The sequence below is a fragment of the Tachypleus tridentatus genome, chromosome 10 (genome assembly GCF_004210375.1).
Source record: "Tachypleus tridentatus isolate NWPU-2018 chromosome 10, ASM421037v1, whole genome shotgun sequence".
In the NCBI taxonomy this organism is placed as follows: Eukaryota; Metazoa; Arthropoda; class Merostomata; order Xiphosura; family Limulidae; genus Tachypleus; species Tachypleus tridentatus.
This window is the reverse complement of record NC_134834.1, coordinates 138,233,969-138,258,658: the sequence shown is the minus strand read 5'-3', so window position 1 is coordinate 138,258,658 and position 24,690 is coordinate 138,233,969. Positions and strand designations below refer to the sequence as shown.

The 24,690-nt window shown below is 33.0% G+C and overlaps 1 protein-coding gene across 8 annotated transcripts in view; it reads right to left on the bottom strand.

Annotated features, from left to right (window-relative positions):
* The window catches only part of LOC143230438 (cyclin N-terminal domain-containing protein 1-like), a 123,919-nt gene that overhangs the window by 36,163 nt on the left and 63,066 nt on the right, over positions 1-24,690 (bottom strand). For all 8 annotated transcript variants that reach the window (XR_013016441.1, XM_076463988.1, XM_076463982.1 and 5 more), the window contains 3 exons: positions 24,380-24,548; positions 17,836-17,998; positions 218-365 (listed from right to left, as the gene is read on the bottom strand). Coding sequence is in view for 7 of the 8 variants with exons in the window: in XM_076463988.1 (XP_076320103.1) it covers positions 218-365; positions 17,836-17,998; positions 24,380-24,548 (480 nt within the window). In the remaining variant the exon portion in view is untranslated. The remainder of the gene's footprint in view (positions 1-217; positions 366-17,835; positions 17,999-24,379; positions 24,549-24,690) is intronic.

Sequence of the window (24,690 nt, the reverse complement as noted above, 5' to 3'; positions counted from 1 at the left end):
ATATATTTGAAAGTATTATTTTTTAAAAAAAGTTTGAACACATTATTTGTTTCAAGTACTAAAAACATTGAAAAATTAATAACATATTTTGGGAACAGTTTCAAATGTCCTTTAAAGACACTATTAAAAATATGTGCCTCTTTTAAGGTTCCAATTCACAAAACGAGCTAACAAATAAAGAAAGATCTCTTAATCAAAACATATTATGAATTCTCACTTGTTTTGTTGCAACATGATTTGTTTTCTCATAGCTAAATTGTGGGATAAATGTTGATATATTTTTTCTCTGTTAATGTAAGTGAACTGCAGAAGTTTCACAGAGATTGTAAATAGTGGTCTTGCACTGATACTAGGGTTGTTATAACCTGCATGAATAGAAAATAAAAGAAAATTAAAGCTTTCTGCTTAAAAAAAAGGTAATAATAAAATTCCTGAATTTAAAATTGATGTTGTGGTAATCCAAGGGTAAACATAACAAACAGCAACTTAATTTAACAATAACTAGTGTTCTAGGACTTAATACATGGAAGTATAAATGTTGCGAGTTGTAAACTGTGAAAAAAAATTAAAAAAGATACCCTTGATGTGAAGGTAGAGAAATACATAAAATTTTATTTATGGAGTACAAAAGGAATGAAATACAAATGGCTGATCTTCTATTTGTATGTTGGGAATGAAATAAATAGGTCACTTGGTTTTAAATACAAGATAAAAATGTTATTATTAGAATACCAAAATGAACGAGAAACACTTTGGTTCACTGGAGAATTAAAAAGAAAATCACTTTTAGAAAATAAATACAAAACATTACAAACTAGTAATAAGTCTGTGTGTGTTTTCTTATAGTAAAGCCACATTAGGTATCTGCTGAGTCCACTGAGGGGAATCAAATGTCTGATTTTAGAGTTGTAAATCCGTAGACTTACCCCTGTACCAGTAGGGGACAACTAGTAATAGAGCAAACACAATTGGTAGGATTTAATACATTTTATTTACACAATTCATATAAAGTTCTATTATCAGAGAAGTTACAGTATTCTGATTCAGAGAAATAATGGTACTCAGATAAACTCCTCCCATATAACAAGATGTTCAAAGAATTGAATGGATAAAACATTATTGTAAGAATAAAGACAAAAAGAGAAAAATAAGTTTCACTAACATAGTTATACGCTGTTTATTTTATATACGGTTACGTTACATTGCTTCCGAGTTGAGAAGACAAATTAAGTAACTGAACAAACTTGAAATTAGAATGCAGTCATAAGCAAATATGTAAATCAGCATATTTTGCCTCTCTCTCAGATCAAGAAATGAAGTTTCTCTTTTATTGTTGTTTGGTCAAGAAAACTGAGAGGATTTGGTAAACACTGTACCTTTATCTTCCACCTCAGTTGTTGTTCTACGGTTTGTTTGTTTGTTTGTTTGTTTACTGTTTTGGATGATGCAGTTGCTGTGTACTTGCTATGATTGAGAGTGGCCTTTTCAAACCATTTTCCATGGGTGTAAAATGCTGACTTTTTTCTACTTTTATTTGTAAATATTTTCCATTCTATCATTCATTATGAACATATAACCTGGCTCTCACAAAAAATTCCATAGTGCTAATAGAATACACAATACTAATATTAATTTTTAAAATAAATATCCTTTTAAAATAAAACTAACAATATGTCCAGCTAGTAGATGGCCATTTGTTATATAACTAGTTCACTACATTTAGTGTGGCATCATGTACAATAAGTTTTTCAGGTTGCTTAAAGAAGCATTTTCTGGTCAATTTTTCTTTAAACCTACTGATTTATTAAGAAGTCTGTCTGACAACGTGGGGCTGCTTGCAATTGCTGTGAAGAAATGTTGTGTTTGTACTTATGATAACTTTTTGTTTTAGAATTATTATTGAGTTTTGTATTTTCTTTAATTTATTTATATATCTTTCAGTTACACTTAATCATGCAGGGAAGACATGTTCTGCCACATGTTCTATAACAGGTTTTATGTATTTTCAGTTGTTGTGTCATTACTGTTGTCAGTCAGACATTGTTATAATTAGTTCTTCATCATATTTTATTCATGATTTTATTTACGTCTGGTCCAATTCAGTTTGAATCATTAATTAGACTCAGGAATATTGCTGAACTAGCTACATGGAGAAGGGTTCCATTTAGGTATAATTGTAAGAGTGTTTATTGATTTCAATTTATTTTGTAAATAATATAACTTTTGGAGTAGTAAGTTTGATTCCACAACTGTTACAGTAGTTTTCTATTTCATTTAGTCATGATTGTAGATTTGCTGTGGCAATGGTTGGGGTGTATATGAACTCTCCCATATAATAACATCATCAGAAAACTGGGAACTGAAGCAGGAATTTGTATCTGAGATATTTCACACAAATACATGATGAATAGTACAAAGCTAACTACATTTTTTTGCAGGACACCTGTCCCTGGAGTGACATAATCCAAGAAGGCACCCAATACATATATCATAACTTTTCTGTTATCTAGAAAGTAGTAAAGCCATCACATAATATTTGAAATTTTAACCTGTTGTGCCACACACTGTCAAAGGCTTTCTTGATACCAAGAAAGCAGGCAACAGTGCATTCATTCTGACTAAAACCATTTATTATGGTTTCTGTGAGTCATACCATATAGTCTATAGATTGCTTTGATTTTTGGTAACCATTCTGAATTGCCAGTAATTTTGATATCAGTTTGAGATATGCCTAAAATCTGGAACTAATTATTTTTTCAAGATGTTTACCAGTACATCTGATAAACCTGATTGGTTTGTAGATTTATGGTTCATTGACTGACTTTCCTTCTTTCAGAAATGTTGAATTACCTGTTAGCTTCCATGCAGCTGGTATATAGTCTGATTTGAGGGGCAAATTCAATATAGCTGCTTGGTGATCATACAATCACAGAAGACATAGTGTTACACACAAGACACAATGACATTACAGTCCATGAAATAGTACCAGAGGGCAGATTGCTGTGGTGGAAGATGTCTGTCACATGACATAATTGTTATACTACATGTTCCAAAGCCATGAAGTGGCATCATGGGGTACATCCATCTTAAGGAAAGAAAGATACCATATTTTGATACTGGAGAATCTGTTCTAATAGATGGGCAGGGTTAATAAGGCTTATAGATTTATGATTTTATGAAAGTACTATATGTGGATGCTGTTACTATAGGCAGATGTTTATATTAAGATTTTTACAGGCAGATATTGTGCCAAGGTGAATTATGTATGTTTTACAAAAGCAGATATTCCAGTAGGATTATATATAAATTTAAACGTATGTTTATACATTTAAATGTATATCTGTTACAAAGATGGATGGTGTTTCTATGGGCAAATAGTAAACTTAGGTTCTATAGGTGGATGGTTTTATTAAGCATATAGTGTACAAAATTGGGTGCTGTTATTGAGGTTCTATATATGCACTATATTACTATGAACAAGTTATTTTATATGTTTCTCAGTACGTAATTAATGTGTCCTAGCTATGCTAGTTACTATATAGTTTTCACTTACATATATTTTACAGAGGCTGACAGTACTTTTATCCAATGTAAAACTATTATTTTTATTGGATTAACCTAGTAAGTCTTTCTGACAAAATACTGTAGTTTTCATTTATACAGTCAATTGTATTACAAAGGCAAATAGTGTTTCTATATGTGGATGGTTCTGTATATATGCATTGTGTTATTAAGACACAAACTGTTTTTTAACATATCATAAATATGTAAACTTAGGTACATGTCCAAAGTAAAATCAACTTTTTAATGAGAGACCTATAATAGCACATAATGCACACATTATCCATCTATGAAATAATTCATTAATTCATTAGTTTTTGCTTCTGTATCTAATCATACTTTTTGTATTTCTTGGCATTTCTCATTTCTATAATTAATAGGTTAAAGGATCTATGCAAATAATAGCTTTACCTTTGTTGTAGTTTCTAGCTCAGTGCATATAGTATATATGTTTACAATGTCTCTTTTCATCCTATTCCTGATGTGAATCATGTGATTGATATTCAAGACCACAGACAGCTCAATAAACTTTAGTTTTAGAAAATTTAATGGCAAGACATCAATTTAAAAAAGCTTTTGAATTTTGTTTGAAAGTTCCAACATAAGAAATCTGTGCAAATAAAGTCTGCTATTCTGAATTTGATAAACAAAGAGAACATAAACAGATGTCACACCAGTACTGCAATAATGAAATCAATATACAATGAAAATAGACAGGGCATTATTAACACAAACCACATGAGTTACACAATTCTGTCCTCCTAGGAGAAAATTTTACTCATTTATTCATTGATGCCTTTCATGGTTGGATATAGTTTTATTTTACCAAAGCCCTTGAACTGCTAAATATGAATATTCAAATTATTATCATAAATTAATAGAGTGGTGTAATGTTCATTCCCAATGGAATAAGTTTAAAATGAATCATTTGCTTTTCAGAGTTCATATTTTATGTTTTCTGATTTGTGCACGGGCCTGTTGAAATGCAATGTGGTTTTAAAATGTGGGATACTTACAAAAGGTATCCCAGGCCCTTTTTTGAGTATTTTTTGTCATGTGGCAGGAAGGATTCCACCAAGGACGAAGATACTATAGGAAATATGTCGAGGTTTTAGGAATACACTGAGCAGCTGTTTGGACAATACAGTTAGTTACTGCTGCTACACAGTCATCTATCGATGGCAGGATCAAGTTCAGAGAGAGTAATGAAAAAGGAAAGGTTGGCTTGGTCTAACTTTCATTGAGGCACATGGGTCAGGTTGCATCAACCATGGCCAGTCTCCTTCAAAATGAAAAGAAAATGATCATTTTCCCTGTGGATTACTGTCCACTCTCCAAGAAAAGTAAGTGAAAAGTGAAGGGGAGCAGATAGAAAGATCTATAGCAGTAAAACACTAATTATGTGCATGAAAATAAGTATAAGGACCACTATTGAAGAGAGATAGGTTGTGGTCCAAGAGCATATGCTCTATAGCTTGACCATTCCCATCAACACTAGCACCACCCCAGAGGGGATTATCTCCATTAAAATCCCCCAATAGGAAAAAGGGGGATGGTAACTGCTCAATGAGGGCATCAAGGTTTGACTGATTACAGATCTCTTCAGGAGACAAGTAGAGAGAAGAAATAGTGATGGTATGACCCAAGGAAACACAGATAGCTACAGCCTCCAAGGTGTATCAAGTGACAAAGACAGGGTGGGCACATGCTGATCAATCAGCAATGCCACCCCACCATGCATTTGTCCATCACATGACCTGTTGTTTCTGTACAAGGAAAATTGCCAAAGGGTGACTGTATCAGCAGGTTTGAGAAATGTTTCCTGTAAGGAGAGGCACATGAGATGGTAAAAATCAATCAAAACCTTAATGCCATCTATATTTGATTGAAAACCTCGACAATTCCAATGGATCAGAGTGGCCATTGTTATTTATGTGAAAGAGAATGTGGGGGGGGGGGAGATATTCTGTTTGCGACCATGTTTTTTACTTTATTGATGAAGACATATCAACCCCCATGCATCCTGTGTCTATGGATAAAGATTCCAATGGCTAAGGTCATGAATGATTGGTCAATTTACTTCTCAGGGCTGCAGAAGAGAATGAACCTGAGGAAACACTTGAACCTGAAGGAAGTGAAACTGGACAGTCACTGGAAGGAGTGGTAAAGACAGAGATAGAAATATACATAGATGTGCAACTTTTTTAATTACGGAGGACACAAGATTCTTAAAATGTTTTGCAAATGACTTTGTTGGAAGCATGGAAAGACCTGACTGCACTCACACTGTGGTAGTGGAATGGAGTGTAGCAGCATATGTCCGAGATGGAGTTGGAGACGATAATTTCCGAGCCTTTAGGTAGGTGATATTATTACGTCTTTAAGCATTGAACCTCTTTCTATTCTAGACATTTGTGGCAAGAAATAAAGTAAGAGAGGTATGGGCCACTACAGTTAACACAGTGTGATTCCAGGTTGCATTCATAAGTATCATGGTCTTTACCACCACAATGAGCACATATCAAAAAACCATGACATGATGTTTTTGAGTGACCAAACTGCTGACACTGGAAATATCCGAGAGGATTAAAAAATGTAATGCTGTATCTTGCAGTTCAGATAATCAGCTTTGACTGTGGCAGGAGGACATGGTGATGTAAACATTAATATAAGAACACTGGTAGGGTCCATAATTCTGTCCTTACAAGTGAAGATTTAGCACACTGCAGTAATTAATGCCTTGGTTGGAGAAACCAGCAAGGATTTCCAACTCAAAAATGTTATTTAAATCCCTCTCAACTATAACTCCTCTGGAAGAATTCATAGTTGCATGGGGAGTAACCTCAATGGGTATATCCCCAATGGCTTTTGATTTCAAGAGGAGTTTGGTATGTTGTGGTGAAGATGTTTCCACCAAAATATCTCCAGAGTACAACTTCCTTACTGACTTTGGGAAGCCAGCAAGTCCCTCTAATCCCTTTTGAATGAAAAATGGAGACATATACCCAAAGGATTTCTCAGATAAAGAATTGAAGTAATCGAGGTACAGAAGCTGGCTGTAATATTGACTGTACAAAACAGTCATCCATGTGTGGTTGTTTTCCCATGATCTGTTGCTTTTCAATTTTTTCATTTTTATTTATTTTGTTAGAAGGAGGAGTACCCATAAAAAAAGAAGCTACATTTCAGTGCCCACTGATCCAACCCACCATGGAGCCTTACGAGGGGATGCACTACAGTGCCAAACAAGGATACTGCAGCAATGCCAGGGTTTTGTGAGCACTATACTTAAACACTAGCATCAGATACAATCTCCACAACACCTGTTGAGAACATCCAACACTGGTACTTGGTTGATCCTAGCCTAAGTGGACTAGCCAAATGACCCTAGGGCATCACCTCAAGGCTGCCCGTCTATTGGAATTCAAGGCCAAAGTGGCGTGTAGGGTTGGACCCCTCAACCACCTGGATCTTCTCCTCCCCTTCATGGGTCACCATGTATGGCAAGCATGTGGGTGGATGTTTAGATCCCAGAAGAGGTAAACTGAAAGAACAGAACCTTCTCTGGGAGGTCCTCTCACCATGTACAGGAATCCACACCAAGGGTTAAAAATTAGCATATGTATGAACTTGTAACTGAGCTTATCAACATTACTGAGAAGTAACTGACTCTGTTACCATTCATTGTATAACTAAATCATAAATCTCATAAAACAGAATTGCATAAATCATAGTCAAATTATCTTTCAATGTATTTTTAGGATGGCTGGTATGGTTATTAAAACTTTAATTAAAATAAAGTACAGAACAATGCTTTGACCTTCTTTAGGTCATCTTCAGGTTAACATAAGTTATCTTTCAGGACCATAAATCTCATAATTTCACATGCTGATGTAATTTTTAAGTCTAGATTGATATAATACTTATTAAAAAATAAAATTGAATTGATCATAGTCAAATTATCTTTCATTTTGAAAAAAATACTCTAAGCATTATTTTCTGATTGACACTGTGAGATTTTGATAAATTGCTTTATGTCTGTCAGAGTATTGAGCAGGGGCATAGATCCTGGGGGGGATGGTGGGATACATCCCCCCTTCATTTTAGGTGGGGGGGGGGTATGTTGCATACAATCATCCCCCCTACAGTTTGGTCTGTTGAATTGTTTTATTGCATCACAGGCCTACAAATTGTGTGTTTGATCTTGTGATTCTCGTGTTCTTACCAGTCAAATTACATAATTAGGCCTAGATGTTGGCTTTTTCAGTAGCCGAAATGTAATATAGGCATGCTTCTAAGTTTTTCAACCTAAGCAATAGTTCGTAAGTATCAGTCAGTAGGCCTAAGTATACATGCAAGTACTGTGGCAACATGATTACTCTGTGACTACATGTTTACAGCTTTCAGGTTCACGTAATCAGAGATTACCAATTTGCAAATTGAACACTCCACATAAGCGGTTGCAAAAATCATCACCCCATCAGATTTAAAAATCTATGCCCCTGGTATTGAGTATTAGCATAAAATGTTTTTTATAATGAAATTATTATTCAAATACAGTAATTACACTCTGTCGTTTGTAAAGTATATAAAATCTTACATACTAAGTTGAAATGAACAAATTGCAATATGGAAATAATGTGCAGAAGTTGTATGAAAGATAATCCATTATTTTATAAACTAAGACATTTTCACAAATAATAGTGTATGTTGAAGCTTTCTAAATAAATATATTAGTAAGTGTGACTTCAACCTTACATACAGTTTGTGATTTTACATACATACATACATTGATAATAGCATACCTATATGAATAAACACATTTTTTCAGAATAATCAGTTCTGGAAGTCATGAACAGATAGTACGCAATAAGTGTACAATAATTCAAATGCATCAGATATCAAGACCACACATTTAATGTTTTGAGTCACCATGTAAAGTGAAAGAACATTATTAAAGTTACACAGAAAATATATGATTATGTAGTTTGAACTGTTATTTTCAATATTAAGTATATCTTCAATAGATACAGTCATGTGAAAAAGTTAGGACACCCTATAAAAGCCTGTGTATTTGCGTAACATTTTGGGATATACAGATATTTAATATCAATTTCAACAATACTGAGAGATTATAGGAATATAACTAAACAATTAAAATGAAAGAAAAGACTTTTCCAGATCTTCTGTAAATGTATTTCTACAAAAATGCATATTTTAACTGAGGAAAAAGTAAGGACACCCTATCCCCTAATAGTTAGTGTTACCCCTTTTGGCTGAAATAACTGCAGTGAGACGCTTCTTGTAGCCATCTACCAGTCTCTGACATCGGTCTGAAGAAAGTTTGCCCCACTCCTCAATGCAGAATCCTTTCAACTGTGAGATGTTTGAGGGGTTTCTTGTATGTACAGCCCATTTCAAGTCACCCCACAGAATCTCAATGGGATTAAGATCTGGGCTTTGACTCAGCCATTCCAGGATTCTCCATTTCTTAGTTTTCAGACAGTCCTTGGTGGATTTACTGGTATGTTTTGGGTCATTGTCGTGTTGCAGGGTCCAGTTCCATTTCAGCTTTAGTTTTCGTACAGATGGTCTCACATGATCCTCAAGCACCCTCTGATACACAGTAGAATTCATGGTGGATTCTATGATTGTGAGCTGTCCAGGTCCTGCTGCAGCAAAGCAGTCCCAAACCATGACACTTCCATCTCCATGCTTCACAGCTGGTATGAGGTTCTTTTCCTGTAATGCTGTATTTGGTTTACGCCAAACATGTCCTCTGTTCTGGTGTCCAAATAATTCAATTTTGGGCTCATCTGTCCAAAGAACATTATTTCAGAAGTCCTGGTCTTTGTCTACATTCTCTCTGGCAAACTTCAGCCTGGCCTTGATGTTTCTCTTAGAGAGCAAAGGTTTCCTCCTTGCACACCTCCCATGCAAGTTAAACTTGTGCAGTCTCTTTCTGATTGTCGAGACATACACTTTCACATCAACAATAGCCAGAGCCTGCTGTAGGTTCCGTGATGACATGTTAGGGTGTTTTGAGACCTCTTTTAGCATCTTGCAGTCTGCTCTCGGGGTAAACTTGCTTGGACGACCAGACCTGGGCATGTTGGCACTTGTTTTGAAAGCCCTCCACTTGTTGACTATTTTCTGGACAGTGGAATGGCTGATTTCAAAATATTTTGGAATCTTTTTAAATCTGGTACCAGACTCATAAGCTGCTACAATTTTCTTTCTGAAGGTTTCATACAGCTCTTTTGCTCTCACCATGGTGCTCAGTCTCACTTCAACAGTCAGAAGCACACCAAAGTAAATGTCTCAGGTGTAAATAGAGCAAGCCTCATTCACAATGCTGAGTAACGATCTTCTAATCATGTGTACCTGGTGTGATACACCTGTGTGTGAGTTGAGCCATTTTAAGTGGGAATAAATGTGAGGGTGTCCTAACTTTTTCCTCAGTTAGAATATGCATTTTTGTAGAATTACATTTACAGTAAATCTTCAAAAGTCTTTTCTTCAGTTTTAATTGTTTAGTTATATTCCTATAATCTCTCAGTATTGTTAAAATTGAGATTAAATATCTATATATCCAAAAATTTACAAAAATACACAGGCTTTCATAGGGTGCCCTAACTTTTTCATATGACTGTAAATAGTGACAATCTATTATAATGACTTGTTAAGCTTTTGTTTTCATAAACTTTTTCTGACATTCTGATCAGCTTCCTCTCTCAGTAAAACTGTGAGTCAGATAGCATGTTCTTCATTCAAACAAAAGCATTATCTATTTTAGTGAACACAAAACTCAAACATTTTTCAGACCAAAGTTTATCAAGGTGGTCAGTGGTCTTAAATATTGAACATGTGATTCACATCAGGAATAGGATGAAGAAGACCAAGTGAACATATAGACTATATGCAGTGAGCAAGAAATGAGCTTTAGCAACTACAGCAAAGGTAAAGATATCACTTACAAAAATGCTTTAAACTTTGGTAATTTATAAAGCTTAACATGAAACTGATCATCCTTTTCAGGACTTAAAAGTATTTTTATAGAAATAAAGAATTTAAGGAAATGCAAAAAGTTTTATTAAATAAAGAAGCAAAATATAACGAATTAATGAAGTGTTTTACAGATAGATAATACTTAGAATAATGAATAATATGTGTGTATAATATGTTATAATAGCTGTCTCTCTAAATATTGATTTTATTTGGGCTACTTAAACTTATACATCGATGACATGATGAAAAACAATTTGTCTTAATAACACAATGCTTATATATATAGAACCATTCACCTATAAAAATACTATGTACCTTAGTAATAGAATTATATGTATAAATTAACACTATAATATTTTGTCAGGAGAACATTTAGCATGCTAAGTCGATAATAATAATAGTTTTGTATAGGATACAAGCAATATTAGCCTTTGTAAAATATATGTAAATGAAAACTATAAAATAATTGCCATAGGTCACATAATTAAATCTAGACATTAATGGCACGTTGAGACACAATGAAAAAGAATTTGTCTTAGTAATATAGTGGATACACAACACCTTAACAAGAGCATCTACCTTTGTAAGACAGATAGCATATATCTAATAAGATCATCCACCTACAGAACCTTGGTAACTCTATTTGCCTATAGAAACACCACTCATCTTTGTAAAACATATGCAATTAAATATATAAGTTGAAAGCATGCAAAGTTTGGGAGCAGTTTGCTTCTGTAAAACATACATAATCCATCAAGTAACTGTAGAAACCTTGATAGCAACATTTGCTTATAGAAACAGCATTCACCTGTAGAATATTCCCAACACCATTCACCTATGAAGCCTCAATCACAGCATCTGCCTATATACCTTAGTAACACCACAGTAATTGACCCTAGTTATCAAACTATATCACCTTTACTTTAAGACAGCCATTTCATGGCCCTAGCAACACACACTGTAACTTTGATATCACGTGAAAAACAAATTCCACCTGTTATGATGGCCTAGCAACATGCCTTCTGGACAACATCAATTCACATGGCAGTCTTGCAAAGTGCTCTCTGCTTCCATTTCTTGGTGCTATGATGTTTTTACTTGTGATTTGTAATGCTATGAAATCATAGTACTTATCTCCCCTTCCCTGAGACAATCAATCAGCATGTGTTTCTTAGGTCCTGCCATAACTACTTATTTTATGTTGATTTCAGTGCATCTTGCATTCTTGTTATGGTTATTTGTTTGGTAACTGGTTGTGCTGTGGTATTTTGCCAATAAAAACTTCCTCTTTGGGCCATTTTTTGAGCAACCAGGAGATATGAGTGTAAAAGTCTTTATTCATGTTAACGTAATTGTCTATATTTTTGTTAAAATATGTGTTAATTGATGTCTTATTTGAAGTTTTTACTGTGTTTTGTGAAAACTTCTACATTTCTTTATGTTTGTGTAGGCCACAGCACTGGATTAACCATTAAGCAAAATAAGCACATGCTTAGGGCACCACAGAGTTTTTCCCCTAGCTACATGCCCTCTGGTGATATTTTTTATGAGATGAATGAACAATCTGAGACAATGATGACAAACTTTTAGGTGTAATTCAACTATTTTGTGACTATAAATTCAAATCAGTATGTGTTCTATAACATTTATGAAAAACTGGGAAAACAATTAACTGATTGGAACAGTCCAAAGGTTACAATTTGACCTTTTAGGTCAAACTGCTTAAGACTTCGACATGTAGGACAACACGATTCTTAATGGTGTTATGTATACACTATACTAAAAGTAGTAGAACAGTACTGTGGTCATACAAAGATACTATAAAGAACCAACAAATCAACAAAATCAATTTAGGACTTTCTGAAAAAGTGCATGAAGTGAACATGTTCATGTGAGCAAGGTTAGTACTAAGTACTAGGCTTAATGTTAGTGGCCTCAGTTGCAATGTAGCAACATTAGGCCTAATATTAGTGTTGTTATCTGAGAACTGAGTGACAATAACATCAGGCCTAAATACTGTAACTGGTTTAGTTTAAGTACACTGGAAGTGTTACCATAGCTTGGAATATTGAAGTAGACTATTCCCAATTTAACGCTGTCATTTTGCATTTGCCTTCACATCCAGATAAAGTTTCAGACATATGCCTATTTTGATGATGTTGAAAACTAATTCTCCTAAAATGGATTGAAGCTAGTCTCGAACTGATTCAAGACTGGTCTTGAATGGTTTTCAACCAATCAGGATGCAGCAAATCAATAAAGGTATCTATGAATTAATGTTTATCCTAGGCTCTATGATAACTTTCTGACAATCTTTGTCTAAATGAAGACCTAGAGTTTAGTATGTTTGACTGTCTTACCAACATTTTTCTTTATGAATTTCAGTGTTTTTCTAATCATTATAACTATATATGACCCATATTCTTTTGTGTTGTTTTCTTTTATTTTTGTTTCTGTATTTTTCAGACTGCAAGATGAAATGTGTTCAATTAAGTGGTGCACAAAAAGAGAAAACTGACAAAAAAGAACGAACAAAAGGCTTTGGATTTGGTGGCCATGACTGGAAAGCTGACTAGTTTTTCACTCAACTAATGCAACATGATCTTCCAAATCAAAACCCATCTCTGCTATCAGAAGTCACTTGTACTGCATTGACTCTTGACAAAATTGAAGTTGAACCAAACTCCACACTTACAAGTACCACTTGGTCCACTTCAAGGTCAAAATATCATGATGACGTTGAGGTGTCACAGGCTGGCTCAACTGGCACAAGGCTCACAACTGATCTCACTTTGCCTATAAATTCTCCTGATATCTCTAGTGTTAATGTTCATGCAAGTTGCTCTACAAAACAATCTGAAGTTGAAATAAATGCTGAAAATGAAAATCTACTGGACTATAGTAAAAGATGAAGAAACTAAAGCAAAAGATCCAGGGTTGTGACTCAATTTCTCTGCTGATGATGTGGCTTATTGGATTTCTTGTGGACCCACTGACAGTCAACACCACAATGGGGAATTTGGAAATCTTTCCAGACTTTCAATAGTGACAAACCAATAAGATATTGTTTGCAAAAACGTTTCTTTGAGGTAAAAGTCAATGGCGAGCAATACAAGAGAGAATGGTTATCGTATTCACCATCAACAGGGTTAGTTTACTGCTTTGTTTGTAAACTTTTTGCCCCTAAATTTTCCACGCATTTTGTTGAAAAAGAAGGGTTCAGTGACTGGCGAAATACTATTATGATTGATCATCATGAAAGAAGCACTACTCACCAAGACTATGCTAACATACTTAACTTGCAGACAAGGTTTAGGCTTGTGACAAGAGTTGGAAAAACAAATTAAAGAAGAGTGCAATTTCTGGGAACATGTCTTGGAGCGTGTAATAGCTGTTATTTGTACGTTAGGTGAATGTGGCCTGGCTTTTCAAGGTACAAATGAAAAATTCAGTTCACTGCAGAATGGGCATTTTTCAGGGCTGCTTGAGCTCATAAGCCAGTTTGATCTATTTTTAGCAGGGTAAATTTCGAAATATAGAATTCTGGAAAAGAAAATCCTTCTTACTTTTCCAAAACCACCTATAAAGAACTCATTAAATCAATGGCTCAGAAGGACCATGCATTCATTGTTGATGAAGTAAATTCTTCTGGTTATTTTAACTTGTCAATTGACTAAAAGACAGATCTATCACAGAGATCAGTTAAGTGTTGTACTTTGATACTTAAAAGATGGGCAGCCTTTTGAATGCTTTTTAACCTTTCTGGAACTGAAAAGCCATACTGGTGAGGAAATGGCAAACCAGATATTGCAATACCTACGTGAAGTTTGCAAACTTAATTTTTCAAAATGTAGGGGTTAGTCTTATGACAATGCTGCTAACATGTCTGGGCGTTATAAGGGGATGCAGCAAAATATCTTAGAAGAAAATAAGTTTACCACATATGTGGTCTGTGCAGCTCATTCACTAAATCTGGTAGGCCAATGTGCTGTTGACTGCTCTCAAGTGGCAGTTAATTTTTTCTCTACAATGCATTTGCTCTATACATTTTTTCAGCCTCAACCAGCTGGTAGAAAATTCTTAAAGCTTGTCTTGGAAATAAAAGTGTGTTAAAAGCCCTCTCTGATACCAGATGGGAGGTACATGCTATGGTAACAACAGTAATTTTGAAGTATTTCTTTAAGATTTTGGAAGCTTTAGAATGTCTGGTTGAAGACCAGTCACAAAAGGGAGACACTAGAAGAGAAGCAGGCAATATTGCAAATAAGATGCAAAAGCTATAATTTGTTTTTATGTTGATCATGTGGGATGAGATTTTGCAAAAGTTTCATAAAGCAAGTCATCAAGTTCTAAAATATATAAAATTAGTGACACAAAATGAAACACATTTATGTCTATATTTCATCTACTGACATACGTAGCTGTATGCAACATAATCAGCTCACTACAACTTTCCTTGGATAGTTTTCTTGCACACAGCCAATCCACCTCATTAGTTTATGTTAAAGAGGTACAATCATATTCTTCAAATCTTGTGAAGTATGATGATGATTTTACTGTTTTGAATACTCCTAAACCTTCTCCTTGTGGCAAACCATGTAATCTATAATTAAATTAGGAATATTTTATATTTTTTAATATTCAAGAAGACAAAAATAATTGTGCCACTTTTCATGTAAATCCTCATTTACCAGCAGATTAAGGTGGGTTCATATTTTAACCAAGTACATCAACTCTGTGACTCGATATGTATAAGCCTAAAACTGGTACTACAGTGTTCTGTTTTGTTCACTTGCAAGTTTAACCATTGCTAGTAATTCTTGGTGTAATTTGTCACTCTCTTTTAAAAAATATTCTACCAATTCATTGATATTCAATTCATTAACTTTTCTGCCATTTGAATAATCTCATTACTTGAGTCATGTTCATCCATTATTCTTCAGTTATCACTTTTTACCAGTAGCTTCTATAATTTACCATTATGCATGAGAGATTGGTGTTTGTATCTACTTGAAATACCTTCGTGTCTACCTACTTTTATGAATCATAATTTCAAATCAAACATTTCTTGTACTCTAAACAACTTTTATACAAATAATGTTATATATTTTGAATTATGATTTCACAAGTATCTTCATCCAGTTTAATTCTATGGTTATTTAGAAAATCTATTCTCTGTATTAATGTAAAGTTTGGAGACTTGAGAAAATAATGTTATGAAAAAAAAGTGACTTCCTTGCAGGGTGAAAAATAATGAAATTTAATAATCAACTGGATATCACTGTGAGTTAACTAATGCCACCTTTAAATCCATGGTTTATTTCAGTTAGTCCAAAAACCTGGGGGTTACTGTTCACAGAAATAGACTTCAATGTCCAAAATAATGCTATAAAGTTTTTCATTTATATTTATCAGAGAGCAAAATGGATTTTCTTTCTGAAATAACAGTGATCCTCTTTTTGCTTACAAGGTATAAACATTCCCACTGAAAATCTTCCATCAGTTCGTTTTCCCAAAATGTATAATGATTAAAGTCCCAATATATAAAATGTCTTGCTTGACGACCCATTTTTCCAGAATAGAAACGCCAGCTTCAGGAGACTATCGATTTCAGAAATTATCTCTCAGGTTTGTCTCTGAATAATGCAATTAATTCAGTGATTGCTAAAGAGTATCCCTTTTAGTGCACAATAAAATTTTATATTTATCACATACATGACACAAATTTAAGTTAACCTTTTCCCTTTCCACTGAGGTTTGCATCTGGCAGAGAAAAGTTATTCTTAAGTATTTTTTGGTATCATGCAGCAAATTTCTCAAATTTCATTATTTTACAATACTGAAGCAATTATGGTATTAGCATGAATAGAACTTACTTATAGCTTAAGTTGGAGAATGCTAAGATTCCACAGTAATAGGTTGTACCATTGATTGACTTACCAATATAATATCCCAAGGATAAATCCAAAGTACTCATACATGAGCCTTGAACAAAACAGATGAGGAAAGAGTACCTATCTGGGATGGTAATTCAGTTAAATTTCTTATTATCTATTCTGTATCTGTGCTTTTCTTACTGGTCACCTCAACTGGTGATGCTTAAGGACTCGTCAACAAATCATTCAACAACTGGATAAAAATTAGTAATACTTTAAGCAACCATTCTAAACTTGTTAAACTACATCAAGATATGAATGCAGTTATACTATATGTGATATCCCATGGTTGCTCATCAGTAAACTAAAAAGCTTACAAGGCAAAAATACTGGATTTCCTTAAACAGTAAATAAACAAAAATGTAAAAATTACAATAGTCAGCAAATTAGAATCAAAACATCCAAAGAATGAGATAAGAATTTTGCATAGGCAAAATGCTTTAGAAATGAATGAAAACAGAAAAATGAAATAGTGATACCTATCCTATAAAATTAAATTTTCAGAAAAGCTGAAATTTGAAACAAGTATAATTTAACACCACAACCCTACTTAATGGACAGTTATTTTAGCCAGCTAGACTCTTATATATTAAATGCTGGAATTCCTTGTGTTGGTTATTAGCAGTAAAACTTCGCAGAACATTTGAACTATCTCAATTAGCAATCTGTTGTTAAGTTATTATGGCAAATCTTAGTTACTGGTAAAAATAATGTTTCATCATGACGTAACTCTGTACTAAAATTTATTCATAAAAGTATGTTTACTTAGCAGTATAAGAAACACTTGTAAAGAAATCAGAATAATAATTTCCTTTTGATTTCTTATAATACTGAAACTTCCAAACTACTTCTTTATTAGTAAAATTATATTCATTCTGCAAGTAAATACAAGAAAATCAATTTTGACTTAGGTTTTTATTCTAAATATCAGATTATGTATATCATGAAAGAATATTTGGTGTCATAAACATTAATGGTTACCCCTAAAGTAGAAAGGTATGCCTTTCAAAAGTGATCAGGTTATAGGATTTTTTATTGTTTCATAAAAATAACTGCCTCACACACAATTAAATCCAGCAGTATTTGAGTTTGATATTATGCTGATTTTCTACAAGCAAGTTACAAATTCTGCAAATGGCAAAAGGACAAAAAGGAAACATATTTAGAGAAAACTAATCAAAATCAACCAAGTTCTAATAAACCCGTCAGTACTTTTGCATGTTTTATCTTATTTTTTATTCTCAGTAATAACAAACTCAATCAGATTAAACAAGGACCTTTATATGTAAAATAATCAAAATAAGGTATAAAAACCAAACTGAATACTCACATAAAACTTCAACAAGAGTTTCCAGGTAGTAAAATGGTGTGCACACATTAACCTTATAATTGAGGGTTTTCAACACTCGAAGTTCAGAATTTAGAATACTGTCTAGCCCATAAGAATGTCCAGCTTGACAAAGCAGACTTCGAGCTTTTTTAAGGTTCACAGCCTGTAAACATATATTTCAAGTAACTGCAATATTTATCACCTAAAAATTTTGTTTTTTCTAAGACAAAAATAATTTTCTTTTCAACTATGTGCATTTTATAAGAATGAAAAACTTAAGTTTATCCTGCCAAACTTTGTACAGCATATAGCTATTCATTCAGACCCACAATCATTCAGATGGACTTTGTTTCTTTTGGTGAGTGTTTGTTTGTAAAAAGTGTATGGAGTTGGGGTTGACTATGCAAGCAAAGAAATATATTCTTAATTGAACCACTTCTGTTACAACTGACCAAAAAAAAAAGTCTTTAATTTTACATGTACAAGTCACATCTGTCACTTAATAAAACAATTATTTTACATATCACTGAATTTTTCTTATTTAGACCACATAAATACATGCATTTTTAAATTTGATTCTCTCTTTTCTTAAGGTTCTGCTTCTATAAATTTTATGGGTTTCTAGTACGTCTTCATCATGAAAATCAGAACAGAGATACTGAAACTATGAATGCACCCAATGAGTCAGCAGCTTTGATGATATTCACAAGTATAAAAAGATTCAGCAGCAGTTTTTAATTTACTTAGAAAAGTGGTTAGGAATGTTGATACTCTGGTGAACAGAATTTTACACAACATTATTTCATTAAAGGACTCATATACCAATTGATATGCTAGAATATAAGAATAAATTTATATTGAACATTAAATAAAAATTTAAACTTATCCATAAAACTGGGATGAATTAATCCAATCTTCAATGGCTTGAGCTATTAGAGCCCATATTACAGAATTAGTGTGAAATATATTTTAGAAATTACCACATGGTACCTGCAAAAAATGTAGCACATCCTTAGTTAAGAGTACAAGTCTGTTGTACACAAAAATAAGATGTTGTAATAAAATATTTGAGCTTAAGATATATATATCAATTGATGATGTCAGTTTGGCTCTGAACGCAAGGTGATGTTCAAGGTAAGTTGGAGTATAATCTCTAGAACCACCAAAATTCATATATACCATTTTTTTCAGTTTTCTTTCATACCGTATCTGGTATTTATTTTCCTTAACTTTGAAATGCTACTTAATCAACAATGTACAGTGGATAACTCTGACATTCAACACAATACCAAGCTGAATTGCACTCTGTAAAAATATGCAGAATGTTCACTCATACCACGACTGTGTTAACAGTGTAGAATAAATTAACATTTAATGAAATATATCAGTTATGCTGATGTTCTACAAGCAAGTTTTAAATCCTGCAGATGATGGAAGGGTAAAATAAACATTTTTGAAGACAATAAATCAAAGTAATAAAAGTTACATAAAGAAGTTGGATGCAATTTGTAAATAAAATAATTCTTTTACTGTCAGTACTAAGTTATATCATACTTCTATCTTTCCAGAACATGTATTCGCACTGGAAGAATTGAGTGATAATGAAAATGAAGAGGATACATGAATGTGTCCAAACTAGTTTCTCTAATACAAAAAAATTCTGACTATATCTATTCTTGAAAGAGCTATGGCTCACTATCAAAGTCATAGTTCTGTTTCATTATTCTTGTTACTACTTTCTGATGATGGAAAGTTAATTTTCATTACAGAAAATTTTATATTGGCTCATCTTTTATCCAAGTATAATTTCCTCTTTTTTTCTATTAAATACAATTTATTTTTATGTTAATTTTATCTCAACACATTGTGGCAGTCACCCATTCAAGTGAACAACCCTATTCTTTTGTTGTTGTTTTAACAAATACAGCGTTTATCTTTGTTTAACTTCTCATCTTTTTCCTTTCAATTCTTTACAATTGTCCTTCCATATACAAGGTTCTTAAAACTCCAGTTTTTGTGAAAACAAGGCAACTGACTGCTAAATTAACCTTTGAAATACCACATCTTACTCTGATTGAAATGAAATTTTAATTTTGTTGACCAGGATCTAGTTGCTGAATAAGCAGTAGTTAATTTGTCTTTCATTTCTGTTTTCTTTATTTCTTATGTACATTGTGAAATACTGATGAAAAGATGTCTTTGCAATTTGGCAAGATCTACAGGAAAGAGGAGGTGTGCTCATCTGATCTGAGGATGAGATTGGTTTCTCACCCTAACTGACTTGAAGACTGATGAAAATACCAGAGGTGTGGGTTGTATAATGCCAGAATCAATAAATCAAGTTTATGCATTGTAAAAACAAAACAATATGTGCACTTTTTAATATATATTGAGAAACTACAAATTAATTCTCAAACTGAAGTTAAATATTGGAAAATACCATAATATTTTCAGTAAAAACCTTATACTGTACATTTCCTTTCACATAAGAGGATCTTTTGACACAGTTCACAAGTCATTACTCATTCCCAGATCTGATTGTTCAGACTGGACCATACTTCTGGATTTGGTCTCCACCAAGTGTGTTGCCTATTCCAAAATTTTAAAAATATGTAGAATCACTCAAAATTATCTGTAGAAATCCTTTAACTCAATCACAAAATTTGTATCTCTACAACAGATGAAAACGACTTCTTAAATAGTATTTTCTGTGACCATATTCAAATATGACTGAAACAAAACAGTTCTTGTTCTGTATTTATTGCATAGAAACAAGCTATAGCTTTTCATTACTTACTGTGAGTAGATATGGCCAGAGAACTTAATTGCACCTATCTAATAACATTTTTAATCATTTTTATACCAAGTATGAACTTCAAAACATTTAATTACAGCAAACCGTTGGGAATAATGGAAGTCAGAATGATACATGAAAATGCATGAACCACTTATGAAGACATTAGTAACTGACTGTCCTATGCTTAGGTTCACTGCAATGTGAGCCTATACAGTAGTAAGCTAATAAAATAAAATGAAATCCCTTATTTATTTATTGCTTTATATGTCATGATATGCTCTGTTTTGCAATGGTTTTGTTACATCAAAATTATAATAGGATTTACTTCTGATCAACCATTTGTTTAGGGCAAACCTGTAAGAATCTCTGTTAAAAAACTATTTCTAAATTTATATTTCATTCTGTTAACAGCTGAGAAAGCTGTATCAACTATATCACTAGAGTAAAGTAAACATAATATAGTGTTTGGATGAATTATGAGACATTTGGAAACACCAGTACATTATTCATACACTGGGCTTTTTTATTGTAATCCATATATCGTATTGGAATTCACTTAAAGTTTCTCCATGCTATTTCTCAGCAGTCTCCATTCAGTGTCAACTGTTTTGATGGCTGGAATGTTTTAGTAATTTTAATTGTGATGTGCTAAGTTATTACACCATATCAAAATCTTGTGAATTAGCATTTGGAGTTTGAGAGTTGCAGAATGTGCACCAAATTGCAATGCCATATGCAAATTGGGAGGCTAGATTCAGAAACACAAAATTCATGATAGTTGTTTAGTTTGAAGAAGTACATCAAAAGCAAATTTTCCCGACTGGGGTTTTTCCTTTGCCATGAATGCGATAATGTTTAAAAGTATTTTTATTAATATAAACATACCAGAAAACAGTGGTGCTGATTATATTGTTAGAAGATGCAATGGAAAGCAAAGTGGTGGCATCAACTTGTGTAGAAGATGATGAACTCTTGAACATGAACATCATGACTTATTAGCTGTTAGAGGCAGAGGTAATTACAACTTGAATTAATGGTAAAGGAAAGGGCATGCTACCAAAACAGTCAGTCAAAACCGTATACAGTAGGTTTATAGTTGAATTTCATCATGAGGATCAGTTTCTGGAAATATTTGCACAAGCAATAAATAATACTACCTTCTCCTGGCATATCGTCTTCAGAGTGTTCTTTAAGACAATATTGACTCTTTATCTAAGTCCTTTACATCTAACTTTGTATGGGGTAGTAAAGAGCTGCCTAGTGCTTGTGAGTCTGCATGCCTCCTTGTGTAAGTTCTGAAGTAAACTGGGTCCCTCTCTCACTCAAAATTACATTACAGAACACTTCCAGGAGGACTTCTGCTAGTCTTTTCATCTCCATCTTTAGCAGTGCTACGACTTCTGAATAATGTGTCATATAATCAGCTGCTGTCAGCATGTACTGGTTACTCTTGTCAGATACAGGTACTATTGGTCGAGTTAAGTCTACAACTATTCTGCTAAGCTGTTTTTCTATGAGAGGCATCTCACTCAGTGGCACCCTGGCTACTTTTCCTTAAGGAACTTTGTTTTGAAAGATGTCACAGTGCACTAAAAAGCATGTGTGTTAAAATTACAAGGAAATCTGTTCAAAATGGCCCATTTTAAATTATTTTTATTATTCTCTTGCCAGTTTACAACAAATATGGCTTGGTATATTGCACCAAAACTTATTGTAGAATGCTAAATAAAGTACTATGAAGGTCATAGTAGTACTGAAAAGTCGATTTGTTTCTTCTATACTTTACATAAGCTAAAAACATCATATTTCTTGCATAAACAATGCTATCATTACCCTTTCATGTTAGTTTTCTTACACACATCTGGTGTTACTGTAAAATGTTTCAATATGGGGTAAAACAGGAATTACCAACCAATAACAGATAAACATTAGATGACTGTAATGTGTAGATATCATTACTTTGTACACTATACAGTTAGCACCCTTAGGGAGCCAATCCCTATATTATGTATGAAATGGAGTAAGAAACAAATCAATACACACAGTATTAAATTTTATTACACACATTCATAAAATAATTATCTTAAAAGACACAAAAGTTTATAAAGTGATGTCTAGACATGTATGTTTTATTTGACTGTTTTACTTTACACAAGCTTAGTGTGACTTGTGTTTTAGTCTTGGCATATATTTACCCATTGCTTTATATTATATATAAGTTAGTTATAAAGAATTTGTAAATGCTCAATATACTCTCAAATAAATCTTCATGAAAATCGCTAGCTCCAGCTTAACATTTTATATCTTGAACTAAGGCAGTTAAATAGTCAATAGCTACAACAAATAATCTTAAAACATATCAACTAGCTACCAGCTAGTTTGTCATTGGAATGTATAAAGTTAACTATCACATCAAGTAATCCTTTGCATATAGTAGAGCATAAGAAAAGCCAGCAAACAAGATTAATGAAAAATTGGGATTATAAAAACTTGTAAAGAGGAATTCTAAAAAAATTACTAAGGAAACAAGGTTGTAGATACTTTAGATATTATTTACTCAAGCTATAGATTCCTATTCTGACTACATCAAATGTAATTCTAGGCAAAAGCATGTAGCCAAAATAGAGGTTTGTAGTTTGAGTAAATAATGTCTACAGTATCTCCAGCCTTGTTTCCTTATTTTTTTTATGATACCTTTTAGGAGGATTTTAAATTTCAAATTTCTTATCTATCTTGCAACTACTGCACTACACAGTGTATGATTCATAAAGTTATATAAAAACAAACTTGTTATAAACTATCATTTCTGAAAATAAGATTAACATTCACACTACACAAACTATCTAAATTATAAAACTCACATTAAACTTAAACAAAAACATTTGTGCATATCTGACAAAATTTCTCAACCTTAGAAACTCATTAACAGGGGTGTTGGGTAGAATAGAAATACCTGGATCACCACATATAACTCTAACCCAAGTATTAGATAAGTATTTAAAAGCAAACAACTCATCTGCTATGTATTCCACCCTGCTTGAGGAGTGACCACATGGAGCAAAAAGAATTCTAAAGCTGTGGAGCCAGTAAGTAAGTAGAAATGAATAAATATATTTGAATTCACTCACAAGTAAACATGTAAAAATGTCCTCTAACAGATATCAATAATGGGAAGCAAAAGATATTGTGAAATGGCAAAGTTGATGAGATTTGACTTGAAATTCACCTTTACAATGCACATGTACTTCACAACATACAATTGCAATCAGATGCACAATCCATTTTGTTAGTTTAGATAGAGCATTTATGCAATTCATAGTTACAAATGGCCTAGAAAAAAAAGATATAGAAAACATGTTTTGGCAGGTTTAAGTAAGATCAGCTGACATATTCACAATAAGCCAAGTGGTGGATAGGACAGTGCATTGAGTACATTCAGAACTTTGAGTTACCATGAAAGGAAATTCAATAACAAAAGTTTCACTATTTCATAAGTGGTTTGAAACATAAAAATATATTTTGGAAATTGGCATCAAATCTAACACTTTCAATTAAATTAACATAACATAGAGTGAAAAATGAACTAACTTAGTTTTACAGTTTTCCTGAATACAATTTTCAACAATTGCCATTAGCCATCTTGACTAAGTAATCTTACTTGATGACATAAAATACTCAATCAGAAACACTTAAGGAAAAGTAAAAACATTATTTCATTATCATCCTGACAGTATTTTAATAACTTACCCTACAATGGGAATGCTGTTTGCTAGCTAGTTGCACACAGGAAACAACACGAAGCATCATTTGCTTTTGAATCCTCTCTTCAACAATTTGCCAAACTATTCGCTTCCTTGTTGATTTTTTACTTTTTTCTACATGCAGGTACAAGTCCTGAACATGGTGTATCAGAAATCTAAAATTAAAATTGAAGTAATAAAATGGACAATACCATAACATACACTGAATAAACTTAGTTTTTATGCTAACAATTCTTTCTAAATGTACAGCTCCTGAAAATCTTCATATTCTAATAGGCAACTACCAACTACATAACC